This window comes from Apodemus sylvaticus, chromosome 3 (genome assembly GCF_947179515.1).
Source record: "Apodemus sylvaticus chromosome 3, mApoSyl1.1, whole genome shotgun sequence".
Lineage (NCBI taxonomy): Eukaryota > Metazoa > Chordata > Mammalia > Rodentia > Muridae > Apodemus > Apodemus sylvaticus.
The window spans coordinates 33,384,506-33,409,355 of NC_067474.1; the positions used below are offsets into that span (position 1 = coordinate 33,384,506).

A 24,850-nucleotide genomic window follows, 5' to 3' on the forward strand; every position below is an offset into this window, starting at 1 on the left:
GAGATTGCACATCTAGGGGCACTGAGGCTAGGGCTGTGGAATATGTGGCTTCAGGTCATCCTGCTCAAATCTGGCACCAACTTGTTAGCAGTAATGCCAACTTGCCTCTCTGTGAAACATCTTTTCCATTTCAAATATCCACCACTTCCTCAGGTTGTGTAAAATGTCTACACAGTGCTGCCTCTGGTAAATAAACAACCACTTTCAAAGCCAAGGCTTCAGTTCCTTTATCTGGTTCAGATAAAACAACCAGCTCAAGCCGACAACACTTGCAGCATTTCCCTTTGGTCTCCGATTTCTTCTCTCTTCATGGACTTTAACTTGTTCTTTAACTTGTTTAAGAGTCCTGAAAACATATTTTATACAATAAGGACCAAATTCTGAGCTTATAGGGCAGTGGCTGAAAGTTAGCTCAGAGTTATTATTTACTGAGTTAGAGAAAGTTTATGGAAAGATAAAAATTTTAATATTTCAGTGTCTTTAATAGCAAACATGAAGTGGCCGCTGTTTGCTAAGTACTGTGGGTGTGAGATAGAAAAAGACGAATGTTTTCTGGAAGGACTGTGAAGGGATTGTGACTGGGTACTTGATACCAAACTCCCAGAGAATAAATAAAAATGTTATGTGGGGGAAAAAGATGAATTCTTTCTATGGAAGACTGTACAGAGCCATATTGGGCAGTCATGCACTTGGTCAGAGTTTGACTTTGGTCAAGGACAATCCCTGGCTTCAGGCAGGAATCTGCCATTAGGAAATAATAGGGAAGTAGGTTAAAGCAGGAATTTTTATCCTTGGGTGGAGTGCTAAGAGTGTACTTGATTATGGTCAAGGTTAACTTCTCCCAGATAGCCAGGATCCTGCTCTGCCTAGGGTAGAGTGCTAGAAGTAAAGGTTAAGTTCATTGTTCCTCCAGGTCTAGGAATTCCTGAATTAAGCAGGTGACCCACCCAGCTGCTTGAGCAGTCAAGACCTCCAAGAGAAGCTAGACAACTTCCACTGGAACTCAGCCCGGAGTCTGGGGGGAAGGGTTTGCCCAAACTGTTAAAAGGTCTGGCACCATTAAAGTTTCCGGCCTCGATCAGTGAAACATTGTCCTGGCCATTTTTCTTTTCTCCCCTTCCCTATTCATCCCTCAGCTTCTGTTCCAGAAACCCACTTTGTAATAGCTGCAGGCAGCTATGGAACCCAACAGAAGACACAGGTCAGTGTCTATGACATTGATGATTTGTGGAGTACTGATCAGGTGTGGTATAGGATGTCTCACTGCTAGAATCTGTCTTATAAGAAGGCTCAGATTATTGGTGACCAGGAGGAAGGCCCACTGTATCCTATCAAGGGTAGATGTTAACATAATTTTGCATCCTTGATGTTGACTTGATTTCTGGGCTAAGATAGCCAGGTTTCTACAAGGTAAAACTGTTCCTTTCATTCTCTCCATGCTGTATCTTTTCAATATCTCTACATGCAATATCCCTGAGATGGTGATGATGATTTCCCCCTTAGCATAGAGAATCTACAATAGTTCCAGAAAATTTTTCAACAAGGGAGATTGTTTCTCTTTTACTTTTAATTAATTTAATCATTTGTTTGCACTGATTTTGACCCATGATATTTATTTTCTACCTGGGATGATAGTCCAATGCAACTTCCTTTGTTTCGTGGACAGATTGTCCCAGCTTTGGCTTCTCTGAGCCCTTTCACTTGGCCTGAAATTTCTTTCACATGCTTGTGTCATTGTGGTTTGGTTCTTAGCACTTCCTCCATTTCTGGCACTATAAAGTGGTCCAGGCTAATTCTGCACATTTCCTGTCCCAGCCCTAGAATCAGCTATTTCTCTGAGGAAACATTTTGGTCCTATTTTTGAGCAAATACTGCTAGAGCCCAATATCTGGGTATGAGTTGGGTTTGCTAAGAGGACACTATTTCTGTTAGACCTTCTCAGTTGAGAGAATGAAGTACCTGTGTGTGATCTAACCAAAAGATCCACTGTAATTTCAATTTCAATTGAAATCTCAATACTCAATATCACTCACATTTTTCCTTCTGTTATAGAAGCAGAATATCTGCAAATTTTCAGTTCTAAAGAAATGTGTTTCATGAGTTTCAAATCTATGGTTCTGAGACTATAGTTTTTGCTTCTTATAAACACACAATTTTATTATGGATGTATAATGTAAACTAAAACAGACTCATGCTTTTAATTTATACATTGTTGTTCTGAAGATTGAACCAGACTTCCGAGATGCTATAACTGTCTGGAGTCACTGAGCTATGCCCCCGGCTGTGATCTGAATTCTGATACTTCTTTTTGGTGCATATGACTGTTCCTTTTCCTACAGGCAACAGAATCACATGACCCAGGGCAGCACCCAACCCAAATGCTTCTGATTTGTTTCTCTTCTCTTTGCAAGCTCTGTTCTTTATCAGCAGCACCACTCCTTTCACTCTTAAAGTGACAGAGACCTTCTTCTGCATTCACAGTCAAACATGCAGTTCCATTCCTTGAGTACAGGCACTTGGACAATTGGTCTATGCTTACTTCTTCAGCAAAAGGTAACTTAAAAGAAAGTACATATTTTAATGCTTGGGGATATAGCCCTGTGCTAGAATGCTTGCCTAGCATGTACCAAAGTCTGGAATGTGATCCACAGCACTGAAGGGTGACAAAGGTGCATGTTTTAGAAGACAGATAGGTCAGACCGCTGAAGAATGTTCTTGGGGCAGAAATGAGACTTAGTGAGATACACTGAGAAAGGTAGGAGTGCTAAAAGGAAGACTCATCAGAGAGGGGTAAGGATGGGAATAGGAAGTGCCTGTGTATGGTGGGAAGAGTTATGGTGGGAGGAACTATGGTGGGATGGGCTATGGTGGGATGGGCTATGGTAGGAGGGGCTATGGTGGGAGGGGCTATGGTGGGAGGGGCTCAGTAACTCTACCAGTTATTTTTCTTTTTTTTTAATCGATATATTTTTTATTTACATTTCAAATGATTTCCCCTTTTCTAGACACCCACTCCCCAAAAGTCCCATCAGCTCCCTTCCCTCCCCCTGTTTTTCCACCCAACTCTTCCCATTTCCCTGTTCTGGTTTTGCCCTATACTGCTTCACTGAGTCTTTCCAGAACCAGGGGCCACTCCTCCGTTCTTCTTGTACCTCATTTGATGTGTGGATTATGTTTTGGGTATTCCAGTTTTCTAGGTTAATATCCACTTATTAGTGAGTGCATACCATGATTCATCTTTTGAGTCTGGGTTACCTCACTTTGTATGATGTTCTCCAGCTCCATCCATTTGTCTAAGAATTTCATGAATTCATTGTTTCTAATGGCTGAATAGTACTCCATTGTGTGTATATACCACATTTTTTGTATCCATTCCTCCGTTGAAGGATACCTGGGTTGTTTCCAGTTTCTGGCTACTACAAATAGGGCTGCTATGAACATAGTGGACCATGTATCCTTATTACATGCTGGGGAATCTTCTGAGTATATGCCCAGGAGTGGTATAGCAGGATCTTCTGGAAGTGAGGTGCCCAGTTTTCGGAGGAACCGCCAGACGGATTTCCAGAGTGGTTGTACCAATTTGCAACCCTACCAGCAGTGGAGGAGTCTTCTTCTTTCTCCACATCCTCGCCAACATCTGCTGTCTTCTGAATTTTTAATCTTAGTCATTCTGACTGGTGTAAGGTGAAATCTCATGGTTGTTTTGATTTGCATTTCCCTAATGACTAATGAAGTTGAGCATTTTTTAAGGTGCTTCTCAGCCCTCCGAAGTTCTTCATGTGAAAATTCTTTGTTTAGCTTTGCACCCCACTTTTTAATGGGGTTATTTGGTTCTCTGGGTTCTACCTTCTTGAGTTCTTTGTATATATTAGATATTAGCCCTCTGCCAGATTTAAGGTTGGTGAAGATCCTTTTCCAATCTGTTTGTTGACATTTTGTCCTTTTGACAGTGTCCTTTGCCTTACAGAAACTTTATAGTTTTATGAGGTCCCATTTGTCAATTCTTGATCTTAGAGCGTAAGCTATGGGTGTTCTATTCAGGAACTTTTCCCCTGTGCCCATGTCCTCAAGGGTCTTCTCCAGTTTCTTTTCTATTAGTTTCAGTGTGTCAGGTTTTATGTGGAGGTCCTTGATCCATTTGGAGTTGAGCTTAGTACAAGAAGATAAGAATGGATCGATTCGCATTCTTCTGCATGCTGACCTCCAATTGAACCAACACCATTTGTTGAAAAGACTGACTATCTTTTTTCCACTGGATGCTTTCAGCTTCTTTATTGAAGATCAAGTGACCATAAGTGTGTTGGTTCATTTCAGGGTCTTCAATCCTATTCCATTGATCCGCTGGCCTGGCATTGTACCAATACCATGCAGTTTTTATCACTATTGTTCTGTAGTAAAGTTTAAAGTCTAGGATACTGAATCCCCCTGAAGTTCTTTTACTGTTGAGAATAGTTTTAGCTATCCTGTGTTTTTTGTTATTCCAGATGAATTTGAGAATTGCTCTTTCTAGCTCTATGAAGTGCCTGTGTATGGTGGGAAGAGTTATGGTGGGAGGAGCTATGGTGGGATGAGCTATGGTGGGATGGGCTATGGTGGGAGGGGCTATGATGGGAGGGGCTATGGTGGGAGGGGCTCAGTAACTCAACTGGATTTTAAAGACACAGTGGAGCAGGGTACAAGATTGAAGGGCATATGTAAACAAGTGCCAAAACAGGGAAATAGAGCATTCTTTTAAACAAAGTTGGCACTACAAGACAAGAAAGGGAGGGCTTGGTAGGAGCCGCTGGGCAAATGAAAGTAAACCATGCATATCAAAGTGGCTTGTAAATCATAACATGGATGTTACATTAGAAAAAACCGAGACTTGGCAATAGATAAACATGATTCTGAGGCCAGTTCTGCCACTTAAAAGCAGGTTCACAAGTACCCTGTTTCCTTAGCTTAAGAACAGGAATATTTATTCAATTTTCAATGGTTAGCCTCAGGATTAGTAATAATAAGAAAACACAGGAGAGTTCCTTCCATAACATAAGGTCATGTACTCTGAGAAGTGATTTCCCTGTATAATGGTCTCAGCAGGCATAGAAGTGGAAACTCAAACCATATCTTTAATAGGAAAAAAGTTTACAATGTATATAGCCTTTTATTAAGCTTGAGGTTTCCTCATATGTGATTTTACATTTACTTCTAACTAAAAGAACTCTTTCAAGATTCACCCTTTCTCTTGTAGATGGACAGTGGGGACACGAAGCTGAACAGTCATGTAGAAGGATGAGATGTCCTAAAGACCACGAGGAGTGGGTGCAGAGAGCGGTCAGGGGCTTTCAATTCAGTTTAATCCATCCTTAGAACCCACAGAGGAAGGAAGAAGGCAACTCCCCAAAGTTATCCTTTGACATCTGCATGAATATGCCTGTAGTCACACATACACATACTAACAATAAAGAAAATAAAATTCAAAAAGAACCTGAGACAGTTATGTTTTGGGGAGATTAGCTTCAAGTGCTTAATTTTTAAATATTTTGAAAAAACAGTTAACTCTCTGTCTCTGTCTCTCTCTGTCTGTCTCTCTCTGTCTCTCTCTCTCTCTCTCTCTCTCTCTCTCTCTCTCTGTGTGTGTGTGTGTGTGTGTGTGTGCATGTGTTTGTGTGTGTGGCCAGTTCTGCATCTTTGAATCCTATATGTCTTTGGGTGGTTATTGTTCTAGACAATATTTTTTAAAGAAAAAGTTCAGTGTTATCTAATAAAATTGTTAACTTTGAAAACTATTATTAAGGAACATTATACACACATGTAAAAATGTTACAATAACCTAGTTAGTGTAATTAAAATATGCTAGTATAAGACATCCAAAGCAAATATGACAACAGTGCTTGCTAGCAGCTGCCTTCAATCACAGTCAGTTTTGTACGTAAACAGACTTGGACTTATTTTTTTTTAAATAATCACTTCAAGACTCAAGTCTGATTGCCTCCCTTCACTCTCAAATGAACACTGAATACTTTGGTGATGATGCTAGCTAGATATAGGCCTAAAGGCATGGTGTGGTTTTGGTCCTGGAAGTCACATCTTTATGACATACATTTATTCTGTAGTTGGGGGTGAGCATGCTATGGGGTGTGGGGGTCAGAGGATACCATGAGGGAATCCGTTCTCTACTTCCACTGTGTGAACTCTGAGGATGAATTCTAGTTATCCGGCCTGATAAACAAAAGCATCTTCACTCACTAAGATCTTGCCAACTTGAAAGTTTACATCAAGCCTGATAAATACAGTTCCTTTCTACCTAACAGACCACATCGGAATCCTTCTATCTGAAAAGTATGTTGTGCTGTGCTGTTATGGACAGTGACAATAATTGTCTTAGGTGGTCAGAGTTCTTAGATGTGTGGGCTAGCTCATGTTCCCACCTACGGGAAATAGAGAAAGAAACCACGTATATTTTCAGATGTAACTGTTTACTAACAGAGGTCTGTTGTGTGTGTGTTATGTTTGATACCTTTTAAAATGTATGTCACCCCCCAGTAAAACTCCTCAGTGACAGATACTGGCTCATACATAACAGGCCACCTTGTCATTCGGTAAGGACTATTGACATAGACGGTAAAGACCGTGTTGTATTTTCCAACGTAATAATTTTCAAGTGAAGATGGAACTTGACAAATGTTTAATCAAGTCATGGAGCTGCTCAATCCAGAGCTAACCAAATGTGCTCCATGGAGAAGCCCTGACATGTTGTATGACTTTGCAAATGTGCCACAGAGACTCAGCACACACAGAAACATTCTGCGCTCTCTGCATTTTTGGGAACATTTTTTTTTTTATTTCTCTGAAGCTTCTTGTCTTTAAATTGGAGGAAGTGAAAATTAAATTTTCAGAACTATTGAATTTTGTTGTCACATCCTTTTCTCCTCATAGCAAACTGAAATACTGAAAAATGACTTTGCATTTAGCATTGCTAACTGTACACTGCCCGAACTCCAGGACTGTTAAATTCTTTAGTATTTAAGATAGTACTCAGGATTGCTGAAAATTACTCAAACTAACTTTGATTTTTCTACACTGATGTTGTGGCTTTTTGCCTTTTCTAGAAGCATAAAGCTGCTACAATGTCCAATACCTCTAATCTTTTCAGGCTGCAGTCAGATACAGTCTCATTTTAGCTTTTTAAATGTTTGCAATTCAGGGCTGGAGAGATGTTCCAATGGTTAAGAGCATTTGCTGCTCTTGCAAGGGGCTGGGATTCAGTTCCCAGCACCCATGTTAGGTGGCCCACAACTGTCTGCCATTCCTATTCCAGAGAGATCTGACGCCCTCTTCTGGCATCCTCTGGAACTGCACTATGTACACATAAATGCAGGTGTTCACACATCCACATACAATGAAAATAAATCTTTAAATGTGTTCACCTAGAAGGGGTCTCCATCTATCTGTCTGTTTATTCTCTCTCTGTGTGTCTATTTGTTTCTATGCAGGTACACTGGCAGAACTAGTTATGATTGCAAAGAATACCAGCAAATTCATTCACAAATCTTTATTAAATGCTTAATGAAACATACGATCTGGCATCCACCATCAATTCTGTCACTTTTAACTGTATACTCTTAAGTCATTTTATATGTTCATTTGATATATAGTGAGCCATAGTTCTTACCCATCTGTGAAGACAAGTACTTTTTTTCTTTTTTTTTTCTTTCTTTCTTTATTTCTTTTCTGGTCTTAGAGCAGAACAGGGGTACAATGAAGTTTTTTCTTCTATGTTCACACAACTGTGTTAACTGATAGTGTTAACAAAAGTAAAGGAAATTAACTGAGTGCCTGTAGTGCCTTCTCTACAAGCGGTAATTGCCCATTTCCTGAATTTTCTGTAACTTTTCTATTTACAGAATAATCATAATATTAAAGAGATGACTCCAATGTTTCCTATCATCTAGCCTATATGAAGCATTCCAAGAACTCAAAACTACCCATAAACAGACAACAGATAGAAGTGGCTTTTCTCTTCCTTCCTTCTCCCTTCCTTCCTTCCTTCCTTCCTTCCTTCCTTTCTTTCTTTCTTTCTTTCTTTCTTTCTTTCTTTCTTTCTTTCTTTCTTTCTTTCTTTCTTTCTTTCTTTCTTTCTTTCTTCCTTCCTTTCTTTCATCAGTTAAACATGCTGGGCACATCTACCATAGCCAGATTACCACAGTAAAAATTTGGCAGTGTTTCATCTTTAGAATTTAATTATCACTCAGAGCAAGTTTTGTAGATTTTTTTGTCCCTGACACAGAGAAAAAACAAATCCCAGTGGATAGGAGAGGATCTGGAGAGAAGCACCACCTGCTATTATTAAATTATAAAAACTGAATTATCTTTTTTTAAAAGCAGTTTAACCTCTGAGAATCTAAAGAAATTGTGTCACATGAAAGAGTGGGTTGACATTGGTTGAAGAATCATAGGAAGGATAAAATAAATTACGATATACCAACATATCATTTGAAAAGCTATAATGAATACAAGACAATTTATAGACAATGTCTATGGTGCACAACTATTGTCTGAACAAACAATAAAACTAATGGTATGAAATTTTGCTTATAATTAAATGTGTGTATATATGAAACTTTTCACATGTAATTGTAGAAGAGACATCATCAAAACATATCCATTGTTAACACAAACTTCAGGACCAGCATATTAAGTATGTTTTCTTATTTCTAAAAATCTAATAATGTTAGTGCCACTCAGTAGTATGCTTATTGTGAGAATCACGTGAACCCAATACACTTAAAAGTGTTTAGAGATGCTTTAAGTTGTAGTGAGTATCAAATTCGTATTCGTTTTTAACTAAGTTTTAAATGCACACTGCTTCTTTGAAGGGAAAAAGAAGAAGATAAAATAAAACAAGGGCAAGAGATATCTGAATCACTGTCAAGGTAGATGGCAACCTGTATCCTGAAAACCAAGGTTATGAAACAGCCTCAAATCTCTTTAAGCAATTGCTAGGAAGAGAAATACTTTGGAAATCAGGTTACCAGGATCCACTCTGCCCCCTGGTGGATAGTTGGTAGTTAGGTGCTACTGGATAAGAGTGTCTTTGGCCCAGATTTGTATCCCACTTGAAGATCTGTTGCTTAAAAAAAAAAAAAAAAAAAAAAAAAAAGATCTGTGGCTGGGATGACCTCTTAAGCTCTTCCCCATCCACTACCTTAACATCCTCAATCCTCATCCCGTACTTTTGCTAATTTTCGGTTGGCAAAGCAGCTCAGTAACAGTGTCAGTGTTTCTGTTTTCAGTGCTGGATTCACCTGGGCTTAGCCATGTCTGCATAGAAATACAAGGTCCTTCTAAAGCCTGGGCGTGTGCATTTGTCCCCTTTGTGCATCCTTTCTCACTCGCCCTGGTGGTATTGCAGATAAAATTTGCTTTTTTTAAAAGCACATTTGAACATTTTTAACATTAATATCTTTATCGATTACTTAGAAATTTCACATAATGCACCCAAATCATATCCATTTCCCAGTCCTCCCAGATCCATCTTCCATCCTTGTTACCTCCTCTGAAACAAGAAGGAGGAGGAGGAAGAGGAGAAGGAGGAGGAAGAGAAAAAGAAGGAGGAGGAGGAAGAGGGGGAAGAAGAGGAAGAGGAGGAGAGGAAGAGAAAGAGAAGAAGGGGAAGAAGGAGGAGGAGGATGAGAAGGAAGAAGAGGAGGAGAAAGAAGAGGAGGGGGGGGAGAAGGAGAAGAAGGAAGAGGAGGGGGAGAAGGAGCAGGAGGGGGAGAAGGAAGAGGAGGGGGAAAAGGAGGAGGTGGAGAAGGAAGAGGAGGGGAGGAGGAGGAGGAAGAGGAGAAGGAGGAGGAGAAGGAGGAGGAAGAAGAGGAGGAAGAAAAGGAGGAGGAGGAAGAAGAGGAGGAAGAGGAGAAGGAGGAGGAGGAGAAGGAGGAGAATGAGAAGGAAGAAGAGGAGGAGGAAAAAGAGGAGGAGGGGAGAAGGAGGAGGAGAAGGAAGAGGAGGAGGGGGAGAAGGAGGAGGAGAAGGAAGAGGAGGAGAAGGAAGAGGAGGAGAAGGAAGAGGAGAAGCAGACAAAAAATACCAAGTCAATTTGTGTTGCCCATACACTCCCTGAAGCATGGTCAAACTCCCAGAGACCACTTACAGAAAACCTTAAAGAAAAGTTTCCCACCTGCATCCCGGCCAGAAGCCAACAACTATGTAGAGCTACACTTCAGCATCCCTGGATCACAATTTTCAAGAGTTCTTTTCAATGGCTTCCTGTCTAAATTATTTGGGGGTGGGATGGGGGTGGAGTAGGGGGTGGGGGTGGGGAGAAGTCACAGACACCTTCCATGAATCTCATTCTCGATTGCAAGTCTGCCGTCATCAACACCATTGCAAAAGGAGCCTCCTTGCCCTCTATAGCCAGCGGCCGCATGGATCACAGACTTCCTCCTGATTTCTGGCTACAGCATGGGCCATGGACATCAGCATGGATTCAGTGGACAGTGCAGACCCCAGACATCCCTATGGCCTTTGGTGGTAACAGGGACCATGGGCATCAACACAGCCCTAGGTGCAGCACAGTTGAGCTCTCTGAGTGAAGATACTGGATGTGTTTATCAATTCCGTAAGCACATATGTTTATGCTATGATTTTCACAAATCTGTGATTTATGAAACACCTCAGGGAACCCATATTTAACCATATCCCATGTTCTCTTGAAATTATTAAATATCTTTAAACCGCAGACCCTGCATTTTTTGTGTACTTGCTATCACAAAATGCATAGCTGATACCTTTTTTAAAACAAAACTCATAATTCTGTATTGCACAAAATGACATTTCTTTATCAGATGGAAACCGAGGCTTTGAGTGAATAAAGGGCATTTTCTTGGGGTAGCATATCGTAGAACCATGTTGGAGATACTGGGATGTGAGAATTTCCCATCCTGCAACAGGTTCACCTGCAAAGCTAATTAAACAAAATGTAGATTTACAGACACACTCCAGGACCCACTAAACCGTACCTCCTTTTGGATATACAGTCTTAGAATGTGCACCTTGAATAATTCTTGCACAGTTAGAAAACAATTCTAATCTTAGAATCTAGTACAAACCTTCACTGAATGCTTAATACATGCATTATGATGACCAAACAAATATTGCGCAGTTCGGGCAGACCAGATTTTGATTCTGCAGAATAGCACTGGTGGTTTTTCAGTTCTTGAATGGCCCTGGAACTTTAAGTGATAAGGGATTATCACCATCTGCAGCTGACATGGTTTAGCCACATCCCTGCTTCCCATGGGCTTTCTGGAGACAGTGAAGCCTTTGAGGCAGAGGCATCCATAAGACTTTGGAAGGACTTTTCTGGCTGTAAACTCAGAACTAGGATTGAAGTATGCTGCTGAGGAAGCAACTTTGCCAACACCAAGGCAGAGTCAGACATAAACAACTCAAGAGGAAGACTACCTCTCCAGTTCAGAGGATTCCCTCCTCCATGGTGAGAAGGCAGTGGCAGAGTGGAGCTTTTCCACTTGCACTAGCCCAGGAGCTGGGTCAGATACAGTTGTTCATACAGGCTCAACCCAAACCTCACAAGTCCTTTATGAATTGAGATGTCTCGACAGAAGTAAATGTTGTCTACCTGTACCTGAATGACATTCATCTGATCAGTCCAATGAATCGCTGACAGCTGTGACATTGTGAAGACAGGAAGGGACCAGAGAAGGTAAACCCTTAGAGACATGCCTCTCACTTCCTTCAACTGGACCCAGATCCGTCATCTTCCAATATTTTATTCAAAATATTAATCCAGAAGCAAGGCAATGGTGGTGCACACCTGTAATCCCAGCACTTGGGAGGCAGAGGCAGGCGGATTTCTGAGTTTGAGGCCAGCCTGGTCTACAGAGTGAGGTCCAGGATAGCCAGGGCTACACAGAGAAATCCTGTCTCAAAAAAAAAAAACCAACCCAAATCAAAAATATTAATCCATTCATGGATTGAACTGTTGATTAGATCAGAGAGCCCTCAAGTTCTAGACATTGATGAAAAAAGTCTTTTACAGATACATCTACAGGTGTGCTTTATCTGTCTCTTGAGCATCTTTTAATCCAATCCAACTGACAGTCAAGATTAATTGCCAATATTGTCAGTCAACCTCAAAATATTATTGGAAGTTTGAATGTGATAACAGGAGCATAATATGTACAGAGCAGAGTTTGGAGAAAGGGAAACAAAGCTTAACATATCTAACTTGTCTGGGACCAGGCAGAAGGTTCTACAGGCATTTAAACATATGTTAGAACATCATTTATAATGGAAAAAACTGACAGTGAATGTAGAAAAGTTAATATACTATATGAACAGTGATCTTAGAATGTAGAAAGATGTCAAGTAACAATGAGTTAAATGGTAACTTATTTACATTATATACTTTAATTCACATCGAGCTTTCAGTTTTTTTAAATCTATGAATAAGAAATTCTTATAAGTTATTCCTTCCTTTTACTTAGACTGCAAGAGGAACCACTCTGCCTGCCTTTCCTCAGGCATGAATCAAGTTACTAAATTCAAAGAAATTCAACTTCTGGAAGTATTTAGCCACCATCCACTCTTTCCTATCTTGGCTGTAAAGATTTCCAATATAAATTTAAAAAAAAAAATCCCCCAATTTATTATGCTTTAATTCTCATCTCCTGAGCACATCTTTTACAGTGTCTCCCTAAATACACCATTCTACTTTGCTAAGTAGGAAGAATGAACAGGTAAAAGCAAACAAATGATCAGAAAGAAGTGTGCCATATGTAGACTATGGCTGCTTGGAGCACAGTGCTTGGTGCTTAGTTACCAGACACATAGATGTAGGCTCATTATTTGTCAATGCCCCAGGGAATAAGTATAAAAGCAGCACTGGCAGCTATTGAATGAGCTCTGTGTGCAACAGTCTAAAGGACTCCCTGCTAGGCAGATGAGAAAAGAGCGTAGTTATAGACATTAAACTGGTTCAGCCAGCTGTGGTGGGAGCCTTCAATTGTTTCATCCTATGTTCTCACAGCAGGAAAGTACTCCTTGTCATATAGGGTGGTGACCATCAAGTGAGGGGTACAGATTGGCACACAGGAAGTACGTGGACATGAGCATCTCCATGAAAGGTTTTTTTTTTTTTTTTTGGCTATTCCTTGGATCAAAGTTTCCAGAACCTGGCCATGTTCTTTTCTTATTCCGGCCCTTCATCCTCTTTTTACATCTGGGTCCAGACCCATAAGAAACGAGTTCCTATGTCTAAGCACACACTCTCTTCAGGTCTCAGTTATTCCCTCAATGAATGCACGTTTTAATTGTTGGCCATGCTCTGCGTTCTCTGCAGATCATCAGAGCTATTGCTCTGTAAGCATCCCTGACTGACTGAACGCTTTGGTCTGTGACAGTTGTTGCCTAATCCTACCTTGGCTTTTCTCCATTCAAGGACACATTTGTTTGCTTTATTCACATTGGAGTTCTTAGTAAACCTGACTCATTTCCTGCTGAGGACTTGCCTGATTTTAGTACTGCAAGGCTAGAGTCTATAGAACCTAAACATACAGCACAGGGCAAAGCCTGCAGATGATCTGTAGGCCATTGCTAGGGTAGTCAAGACTTTGGCTTTCCCTTGTGAACGAATCTTTAAAGATTTGTCCAGATTGACCTGAAATTCTCAGTATCGTTCATCTAAAACCCAAGATTTCTCATTTCATTTATCCCTGTGCCCATAGTATGAATCATTCCAGAACCACCCCTGCCCCTTGCCAACACCCAAATTTCCAGATGCTTATACAGGTAAAATGGTGTAGTATTTATATGTAACATGCATGAATTGACTCATGTATTTCTTGTAAATTTAAGATTTCTTCTATCAACTGATATGATACAGTGCTATATAAGTAGCTGTTGTTATTTAAAGCTGCAGTAACAACAAAGGTCTGTACACATTTAGTACAGTGGGTACAGTGGTTATCAAAACATTTTTAATTTGCACTTGGTGAAGGTCAGGACTATTGCACAGATTCTAAAGGGTGTATTTTTCTGGTCACTGTATTAAAATTTGTTATTGACTTGATAGAATACTTTGAATTTTTGAAAGATTATTCTCCAAATGAGATGAGCAGTTGAAATGCTTCTGGAAAGTACTGGGTAGGAAGGAAGAAAAATAAAACAATCTCAGCCTATATTAAACAGTCTTCAGTAATGCGCTGTTGGATCTGTTCCTTTGTTTCATAAACTGTGCATAATTATAGTATGAAGAACCTTTAGATATTCTTGCTATGAAGGATTTAAAAATATCTGCTCCACATTTTCAAAATAAGTTTCTCATGTACAGTAATTATCTCATATAAAATGTGCAAAGCTTAAGATAATCAATTTAAATTTAGACTGTCTCTCTTAGGGTTGACTTTGACAGTGCTATAGTGTTGCCTTAGGATATTTCCTGCTAGTACGAGATAGAATTCTGATTGATGAAGGTTCACGGAGGCTAGATAGGCACTTGAATTCACAGAACATTTGTGAGGGAGCATAAGAAAAAATATTTCAGAATTGTAGGATGACAACATTCTTCATTTGTATACAGTTGCTATTGAAATTAATCTCTAAGCTCTGCAGAAAGTGGCTAGTTTCTGTCAGAACTGACATGTCACACCACAGGAGGTTACTGTGGGGCAAATACAGATAGTTCTGTAGGAGGCAGATACAGTGGTCACACTTGCAATGTTAGCACTCAGGAAGCTGAGGCAGGTGAATTAAGAGATCAGAGCCACTTTGGGCTGTATATCTAGTATAGTCTGAGCTATGGTTTGACCTAGTCTCGATATATATAGGGGTTGGGGATGTAACTCAGTGACAGAGTTCTTGCCTAGCCGTGGGTCTGATTCAATCCCCACAAGTTCAACAGTCAAAAAAGCTAGTTCTACATTCCTGTAATCCCAGATACTCAGGAAGTCTTTACATTCTGAATCAGCCAGCAGCTTAGATAAGCCTGGCCATTAGTGGGTCACTGTTTGAAAATAAGAAGTAAAATGGTGGAACCACGTGTTTGGGATCTCTGGAAACTAGGACAGTTTTCCTTTCTTTTCACTTTTTTTTTGTTGTTGTTTTTGGTTTTCCAGGGTTTCTCTGGGTAGCCCTGGCTGTCCTGGAACTCACTCTGTAAAGCAGGCTGGCCTCGAACTCAGAAATCTGCCTGCCTATGCCTCCCAAGTGTTGGGATTAAAGGCCTGTGCCACCACCTCCTGGCTCCTTTCACTTCTTGGAAAGAGTCCTACAGGGCTGGGTGTGAATACAGTGCCAAATGTCTGTAATCCTACCATTAAGAGGTACAGTAAGGAAGAACACAAATTCAACATCATAGTGAGAGCCTCTCACAAAAAACAAAACAAAACAAAAAACAAAAACCAGGCAACACTTGGTGGTACATGCCTATAATCCAAGCAATTGGAAGGTGGAGACAGGAGGATTAGGAGTTCAAGGTTGTCTTTGACTACATACTGAGCTCTACACCAGACTGGACTATATAAGACCTTGTTTCAAAAAACCAATCTCATAAAGTGCCCACACACACCATAAATAAATACAAAAAAATAAAGATCACTGGGTCTCGTGTGTTCTCAATGGTAAAGTACTTGTCTGTGTGAGGTCATGAACTTAATATTTAGCACCAAAGCATATAATACTGATAGTAAGTATTAAAATATTAAATTCCAACAAACCAAGAAAATAGCTTTGCAATCTATTGTTACTAAAAAGACTACTATATTAATTTACAAAAGAATATGTATCAATTAAAAAGTTCTATAAATTCTAACAAAATAGGTAAAGAATTAAGTCTAGCAACAAATAAATATCAGGTAATCAGTTTTATTCACTCATAAATGAAAATCTAAAAAAAGTGGCTAGTTTTTAATCTATCAGAGTGGGAAATTTAAAAACAATACAAAATGCTAGCAATTGTGTCAAAATGTAAGCCTCCTTGTATACTGTTTGGAAGAATAAAATTGGTATTATTTTTGTTGTGAACAGTTTAACACTATTTATCAAAGTTAAACATGCACATCCCTAACCTGAAGCAAGGGCATCATGTGTTCAAGGAAGCTTGAGCCATACAGTGAGTCTGGGGCTACCTAATTTAGATACAAGGAACCTGTGTCAGACAAAACAAAGCAGGAAAACCACATTTCCTTGAGTCTTCACTTCTACTGCCACAAACTGAACTTAGAATTCAATTCCAGAAGCACCTTGATGGCTGGGGACATGGCTCATTAACAGAACAATTACCTTTCCTTGCATAAATAAATAAATAAATAAGGCCTTGAGGCTTGATCCTGAAGAGCACTGAAAAGAAAGGCCTTCACAGAAATCAGCTAATTGCAACTTATATTTGCCATGGAAAGAGATGGAAATAATTTGGCTGCTTGTGGAGAGAGATGACTGGTCAATGGGATCATGACAAATTTAAAACAGAATTAGAAGGTTCTTTAAGGAGAATGAGGTTTATATGGATATCAGTAAGAAACACACACACACACACACACACACACGGGGGCGGGGGGGGGAGGGAGAGAGAGAGAGAGAGAGAGAGAGAGAGAGAGAGAGAGAGAGAGAGAGAGAGAGATGCCCATAAAGAAAGATGCTGTCTGTATATATTATGTTTTTCTGAACTCCAGGAAAGTTATAATTATGCCTCTTGATTTTTCATTCTCCTCCTCTCTTCTTTATCTCTCTCCCTCCCCCCTCCCTCTTTCTTCCTCCTTTTATGAAATGTGAGTCATAGAAACCAGGGTGTTTCCCAGACTGAAAAGTACTCTCCTACTGTACAACCAACTCAGCCATATAGTTTTTTCTTGACAATATTATTCATGAAGTGATGTTGATCCTCCAATATTACAGTAGAAAATCTCAAAGAGCTGACCCTTCCTTTATTTCTGGTCTTGTCTAGTACCAATGGCAGGGAGTTCACATTGATTTGCTTAAACTAAGCTTGGGATGCAGTTCAACTACTGAGGAGTATTTTCTAGTTGCCATTTTGTTTTTTTTAGTTTCAAATACATAACTCATATAATGTGAGAAGTCTTTGTAACCGACACATTTTCTCTAGAGTCCATAGTCAGGTACTATTGCAATAAATCTCCAACCTCAAAAAGCCAGTGCAAAAACCACACAACTCAGTTACACTATGTATAAGCTGCACGCCTAGACTGCAGATCTCCCACCACACTGCTCTATTCCCCAGCTATGAGATCCCTTGCTACGTGTGGCTTCTCTGGGCCACGTGGTTCTGTTCTGTCTTCCTTCCACCTCCTCTTTCTCTGTCTTCCTCTCTTTCCTCCATCTCATCCTCTCTCCTTCTTCCTCTCTTCCCACACTCTAAAACCGCCAGCCCTACCTTTCCCTTCCACTGCCCAATCACAGGTTCTAGCCTTTATTTGACCAGTTAAAATAAGGAGAAGGTTCACATAAAATCACCTAAGTTCATGATCAACTCACTCCTCATCCGGGCAGCCCCTCTTGAGAAAGGAAAATTGACATCAAAATACAAACAACACCAGGGCAAGTGACAACAAGACACAGCATCCATCCAGTTTTGATCAGCTCTGCAGACATTTTGGTTCCCCCTAGCCTGTTCTTTATTCCATAGGCTAAGTTCAGAGCTGATGATATTTGCAGAACAGAAGAAGGGATGATGGAGGCACAACACTAGTATAGCACCATAGTCATTTTACAGACAGTCATAAAGGCAGTGGCTCAAAATGCCCCTTTAGAAGGCCCCTTTCGCCATCCGCTCGTCTGCCCTCACCTTCACTCCTGTTCCTCAGAACCCATCTCTAGATGCATAGGTTTCTCCCAGGCCCTTTTTTACCTGCACCCCAATGCTCACTTTATTTGACTCATTAACACTTTTCTTATTTCTCTCTATTGCTGAACACAGTGTCACATACAAAGTCCTGTTCTTTCATTGCATTTTTCTACTTTTAGACCCATAAAATCCAGCATATTATTATCTTTCTATGATGCATTATCTTTCTATGAACACATCACATGCTTGAGCACCAGGTATAATGTTGTAACTAGTAGACCTAAGTATAATTAATTTTATCTGTACAATATACAGCATATTCATTGTAAGTTTTTGTTTTTAGTTGGGATAACAAGAGTGGTACAAAGCTAGTTCAAATGGCTCCTGTGAGCATTGGTATAGTTTAAGTGCCATTTATTACTATGTGAGTATTGTAATTTCCTTTAGAATAAGGAGCATACACATTGACAAGTTGAAACCACTGATAAGGGACGAAAGCACGTGCATCTATGCCAAGAGGCACTTGGACTGGGAGCAGAGGACCAGGTAGACACTTATACCGTGAGAAAGGTAGGCTTGACCTTTAGAGCAATTTGTGATGTCTTCCCCCACCCTATGAGTGACATAAAAGAGTCACGCTTCAAGGATTAGCCACACTGAGTACTCATTAAAACAAAAACACTATACATGGGGGTTATCACCACCACACATTTGCTTGATATTCATGATGTTTTCTCTATTAAAAAACTAGGTTGTGTATTCAAAATTATAAACCGTACGAAGGTCTATCACACACACTCAGGCCCACTGTCCCTCTAATAACTTAGGGCTCATCATCCACCGCACTGGGGTTTAGCAGAGCTCCACTTACGTCATGTAGGTGAGAAATGTGCTCAGGGGCTCCAAGGAATGATTCCGGAAATAGTCAAACTCTCTGCAGAGCTTCTTCCTCATCTCCGTGTCAATTTTGGAAACAGTGAGAGGGTTTGTTTCGTTCGCCAGGAAGTTGCCATAGTCAGTGGTCTGGAGATGAATTTTCAGATCTGAAATATAAAACATTCCTAAGTGAAGTTAAACTTGGAGATGTGTTTATGGTAACTTTAAGGTGGAGGTATATTTGCTATCTTCTTAGACTTTAACAGAGGTGTATACATTAGTAGAGAAGATTGTTGCTCTTTAAAGAAACGAAAAAGTCAATATAAACACTGATTTTGAAGCACACCATAAGAATGCCAAACTTATCTAAGAAACTTGGTATTATTTCATACAGTTAAAAACAAGCAAGTAAACAAAGAGATCCTTAGGCCAGAGTGGTTAATCTTGACTGACAATTTAATGGCACATGGAGTCAACTAAGAGACAGACCCCTGGCCTGATCATTTCCAGGAAAAGTTAACCAAAGAAAAAAATGTTCTCCTTCAGAGTACATTGCACCTTCTGGTGGAAGTCCAGATATACAGAAAAGTGTCCTTTGCTTGACAGCATTCACTTCACGCTGGTCAAGTATGTCTCTTCTATTGCTGCTGTTGACCACTGCTGTGATCTTGCCAATTCAGGACCAGGGAGGGAACTCTCACAGAATCATTTAGGCCTTCAGGAGCACAGTTTCATGGACTCAACACCAATGGGTTGCCAGTCACTCCAGCATGCAGAAAGATGGCGGTCATTGTGGACCCATGGAGACCCTATGGGTTATAGGCCATTTAGTGAAATTCCCTATTGCAACATACACTAATTCTCTCAGTTCTGTTTTTCTGCAGAATCCTCACTAAAGATGACTTTATGTTGGCCAGATTTAATCTTTTGTAAGTAGTTCGGGAAATTTGGAAATGTTAAAGCTTTATCCACCTCGAGGAAAAGAGAGACCAGGAAGAGCTGACAAAGATACAGGGTGAGGTAGACAGCCCTTGTGGGTGCATTTCAGGGTTCTTTTGTTAGAGATGATGAAGCTGAAGTCCAGGGAGAGGGGCAAAATGGTGGAGTCATATAGAGGTTGTACTAGAACTAGAAGAGAAGATACTATGCTCTAAGACTCAAGCATTGTTTCTGCACCACCATTCTTTAAATGTCAATGGCTTGTGTTACCACAGGCTTGGACTCAATTCCAGCTTCATCTTATTGTCTGTCCTCAAAAAGCCATGCACCATATTTTGTTACTGTTGATCCCAACCTACTCTCTAGAATAAAATAGGCAAACTGGGATTCAAAGCAATGTTTAATTGATTTTAAACTCATCTAAATCCTATATTTTGCTGTTAATCAATGCAATCATTATCACATATTCTGTAAAACCTCAGTTTTCTATGACAAAATTCTTTAAGTTCATTGATCTGAATTTGAGAAGACATTGCTAATACTTCTGCCATAGCACCTGCTGTGTTTTGAATGTTCCCTACAGAGACATCTCTCTGAACACTGGGTTCTCAGCTGCTAATGCTGTACTAGGAGGTTGGGAATGTGGCCTATTTAACAGAATAGGATTACTTGGAGTAGACTTTGAAGTTAATATCTGGATCTGGTTTAATCACTTTGCTTCCTGGTCAACCAAGATGGGAATGAACCATGATACAAGTTTTATGGGCTCCTTCTAAACTGCCTTCTTCACTGTGGTTTGCTAAACAGTTAAATGGGAGATATGGAAATTAAAAATATGCCTACTGTGCAATCCAGTAATCCCACTACTGGATGCATACTGAAAAGAACTAAAATCAGCACATCAAAGAGATATTTGCACATATATAGTTTTAATCACATTATATATATACATATTACTAACATAGTATTAATCACAATAACAAAGCTACAGAAATAACTCAGATGTCTACTAACAGATGTACAAAGAACATGTTGGCTAAACCCAAGTGAAATATTAATTTTTAATCCTTAAAAATGAAGGGGATCATGTTATTTATGATAATGCAGATAAATCCAGAGATATGTTTAGAAAAATAAGCCAGACACAGAAGGGCAGGTCTGGTGTTCACGTGACACTGAAATGTGTAGCCTGAGAATGGAGCTTATAGAGGTAGAGAAGAGGTTGATGGTTACCAGGGATAGGGCTGGAGGGAGTTGGTGTTGAACAGGTGTTGTTTAAAAGATACAATAGGTCTGGTAGAGGACTATATCAATATAACTATTGCAGAACAAAGTAGCTAGTAAATAATGAGAGATTCTCTATCTAAATCACCAACAGAATATGTTTGGAAACTTCTCACAACAAAAGGTATGAGAGGTAATGCTTATGTTAATTTGTTTAACTGAACAATTCGCCCATATGTAAGTAGAACTCTCGGTATATCATGTGAAACTGAGTGTGATACTACATGCCTTTAATCCCAGCACTGATGAGGGAGGCAGAGGCAGACAGCTCTCTATGCATTTGAAGAGCCTAGGGAGTCATCGCATAGCAGTCATACAGTAAAATCCAGGTCAACCAAGGCTACATAGTAGGAGCCTGACTCTAACAACAAATAAAAAACAATACTCCATTTATGTTGACATTATAGACAGTAGTAAAAAAATTCAACGTGCTTTTTTTACCCAGTAGACTCATCACAAATTAAATTTATGTTGGATAGTTAGAGTATAAAGTTATGGTAGCCTGTCATGGCATTATATGTTTGTAATCTTTGCATTTAGGGGCTTGATGCCAGCCTGGGCTAAAGAGCAAGATTCTGCATAAATAAATAAACCAAGTAAATAAATAACAACTTAAATGTAGTGTGTGTTAGTTACTTTGCTTGTAAATATGACAAAATATCTGAAAAAAGTAGCTTGAAGAAAAATGGTTTATTTTGGCTCCTGGCTTTAGAAGGGATAGAGGGCCAAGAGATGTCTCAGCAGTGAAGAGATTTTGAACCAAGATTCAATTCCCAGTACCCACATGAGGGTTTAGTACCATGCTTAAGCCCTGTTTTAGGGCTCTAATAACCTCTGTGTGCACCAGGCATGTATATATATATATATATGTGTGTGTGTGTGTGTGTGTGTGTGTGTGTGTGTGTGTGTATGTGTATCTGTGTGTGTATGTATATGTGTATATGTATATATGTATATGTATGTATGTATGTATGTATGTATATATATATATATATATATATATATATATATATATATATAAGCATAGCACTCATACACATAAAATTAAACATGGAAGTCTTTTAAAAGGAAGCAATAGAGTCTTTGTGGTAGGGAGGCTATGGGAGGCTGTAGGGTGAGGCATCTGCTTGCACTGCATCTCCAGTCACGAAGCAGAGAAAGATGCTGGTGCTCAGCTGGCTTCTTCTATGCACTAATTTTTTATTTAGTCTGAGATCCACTCAGAGGACAATACTACAGTCATGAGGAGTGGTCTTCGCATCTCACTTGAGCCTCTATGGAAATTCCCTCAAATACACTTTCCTATTCTTTTAGTTGACTTCATTTCCTGTCACCTCAACATTGAAGATAAAAGCATCACAAGAATGTAGTATATCATAATACATATTATATATAGTATAGATACTTTTTAAATATACATAACAAATAGCACCTCTACTGATATGTATAATACTTATCTTGTATGTATGTAAAACACAAAGTTGATTTATACAAAATATGTATATCATAAAGATAAGTTTTAATATGCCATTACAGGAAAGATTGTAGGCATCCAGGAGAATTGAATCTGGAGAAATAAGTACGCGTTGTCACAGGGAGAGCTTGTTACCTTTATCCTGAGGCTAAGAGGGAGCCGCTCTGAGCTTGAGTGCACGGCTTTCACAGCTGGCAGAGGGATCGCATGGTCCTTGAGAGGCTGAGATTCGAGGCATGGAATTGTTTTTCAGTGTCTTGAGTTGATTTTGTATCACAGATACTCTTTATTGAATCAATTACCTTTTTAACTCAATTTTAAGCAATTACACTGTGTGCCATGCCTTGTTTGGCTGTCATTTTGGCAGTGCAGATTCTTATGTAATTTTGCAGTTTGTTTCTTCACTACTCAAGATTATTTGCCAACAGAAGCTACAGAAGTGATGGTATTTCTTTCAAAACCATGATATTTTGCTCAGTGGCATATGCTTCTTTTAAGCTAAATAACGTTCAAACCTTTTCTCTGCCAATGAGAAGTTGCAGGGAAACATCTCTGTTCCAGACCCAGGAGGGATCTTGGAATGTTGAAGTCCTGGAAAATGGAGTAAGGGACCCCTCTCCTTCCCCAGCGCTAACATGATCCAACAGACATTGCAGACGTGCTCAGGGCTGTACAGCTTTCAAAACAGGCTCACTATTTTTTCTCTTGCATCTTTCTAAATGTTCACTCAAGTAGATGTACCAGCTACAGGCTTTGCAAACAGGTACATCTGGATAAACAGGTATCTTTACTGTAGGAACTGAAAGTCTTTAATAGATTCATTTAAGAGATTATTTCTTTATAGAGAGAAGAACATAAATCTTCCAAGCCACTGAGAAACAGGGGGCTGCCCTCAGGGCACGTGTGGGGAGTTCACTCTATTATCATTTTATTAGTAGAGGTCATGTGATGTATAGTCTATCCCTCATTAAATGAAAAAATATGAAAATTTTCAGAATGTGGTATCCTTCCATGCTACATTAATGTAATAGCTTCTAAACAGCAATAGAGTGAAAGAAATCTGTTAGGTCCTTTGAATGCATGGCAGGGTGCCTCACAGAATGGGGTGTCGCTATGTAAACCTGAATGCAGGTTTGTGGTCAGGGTGTAAAACATTTCTTCTGAGGTTGAAGGGTTGATCCAAAACCAAGTGGCTAGTGAATGAGACAGTACCTGGGCCACTACTTTCTGTTCATGGATTGGCATGTAGTTTTGGAAAATTATTTTATTTTATGAAGCTTTCTCATTGGACCCACTTTTAAAATTTAAAATCGAGAGCTTGGTGTGGTGATACATGTCTGTAATCCTAGTCCTCTGAAGGTTGAGGAGAAAAGATCAGGAGTTTGGGACCAACTTGGGCTACCCAGGGAGATTCTGACCACCACCACCACCACCACCACCACCACCACCACCACCACCACCACCACCAACAACAACAACAACAACCCAAACAAACCACCAAACAAACAAAAGGAAGATCTCTTCTCTCTTGGAGGTTATGCCAAGGAGGTTCCTTTAGACACGCCCGTCCTCCAAGGTACTGATGAAGCAATTGAACCCTTTCCATTTTACAACGTTGCTAGTGCCAAGCTTAAGGATGCCTATTGATCTTTATCAACTCAGTTTCCTGATCCATAAAATATTAGAAAGTTTGCATGGCATGAGTACCATCTCCAGCACCAGTGTACCTATTTTTCTCTTCTGTGTATTCATCTAATTTCTAAAAAATGTAATTGTCTAAGAATGCTTATTTTTATTCTCTAAATGAGGAATTTCTCAACTGACATGCTCAGTTCTATCATTAGATTTAATAGTTATCTGGATTTTTTAATATATATTTGTTATGGTTTAAATAGGAAACATCTCCCATGGGCTCATATGTTAGAATGCTTGGTGTAGAGTTGGTGGTGCTGTTTTGCAGATTGTAGAAATTTCGGGTCATAGAGTCTACTTAGTAAGTCTAGCTAGGAAACCCATTGGGAGAAGATGTGGAAGATTAGAGCCCTTTCGTGACACCAGTCTTTGCTCTGCTTCTAATCCATAAAGATGAGAACAGAACACAGCCAAGCTTCTGCAACATGGACTGACCCATTGGGTCTTCTATGCCACAGTAGACTGGTAGTCCCCAAAACAGTAAGATTCGCTAAGACTTTATTTAAGTTGTGTATATCAGGCATTTTGTTACAAAAATGAAAAAGTAATTAGTATGTATAAAATCAGGAACTTCTTCCGTTATTTTGCTTGCTTAATATTCACACAATATTAAAAGTTTGTAATTATTATTTTTTTCCAGAGCTGAGGAACGAACCCAGGGCCTTGTGCTTGCTAGAAAAGCGCTCTACCACTGAGCTAAATCCCCAACCCCAAAAGTTTGTAATTCTCTTTGGTGCTTTAGCATGTCATATCTTGCCTCTCTTTCTTCCTCCCTCTATTCC

At 39.6% G+C, this 24,850-nt stretch overlaps 1 protein-coding gene across 1 annotated transcript in view; it reads right to left on the reverse strand.

Annotated features, from left to right (window-relative positions):
- The window catches only part of Atp6v0d2 (ATPase H+ transporting V0 subunit d2), a 48,718-nt gene that overhangs the window by 17,967 nt on the left and 5,901 nt on the right, over positions 1–24,850 (reverse strand). Inside the window, exon 2 of the mRNA XM_052175439.1 lies at positions 18,675–18,846. Coding sequence (XP_052031399.1) covers positions 18,675–18,846 — 172 coding nt within the window. The remainder of the gene's footprint in view (positions 1–18,674; positions 18,847–24,850) is intronic.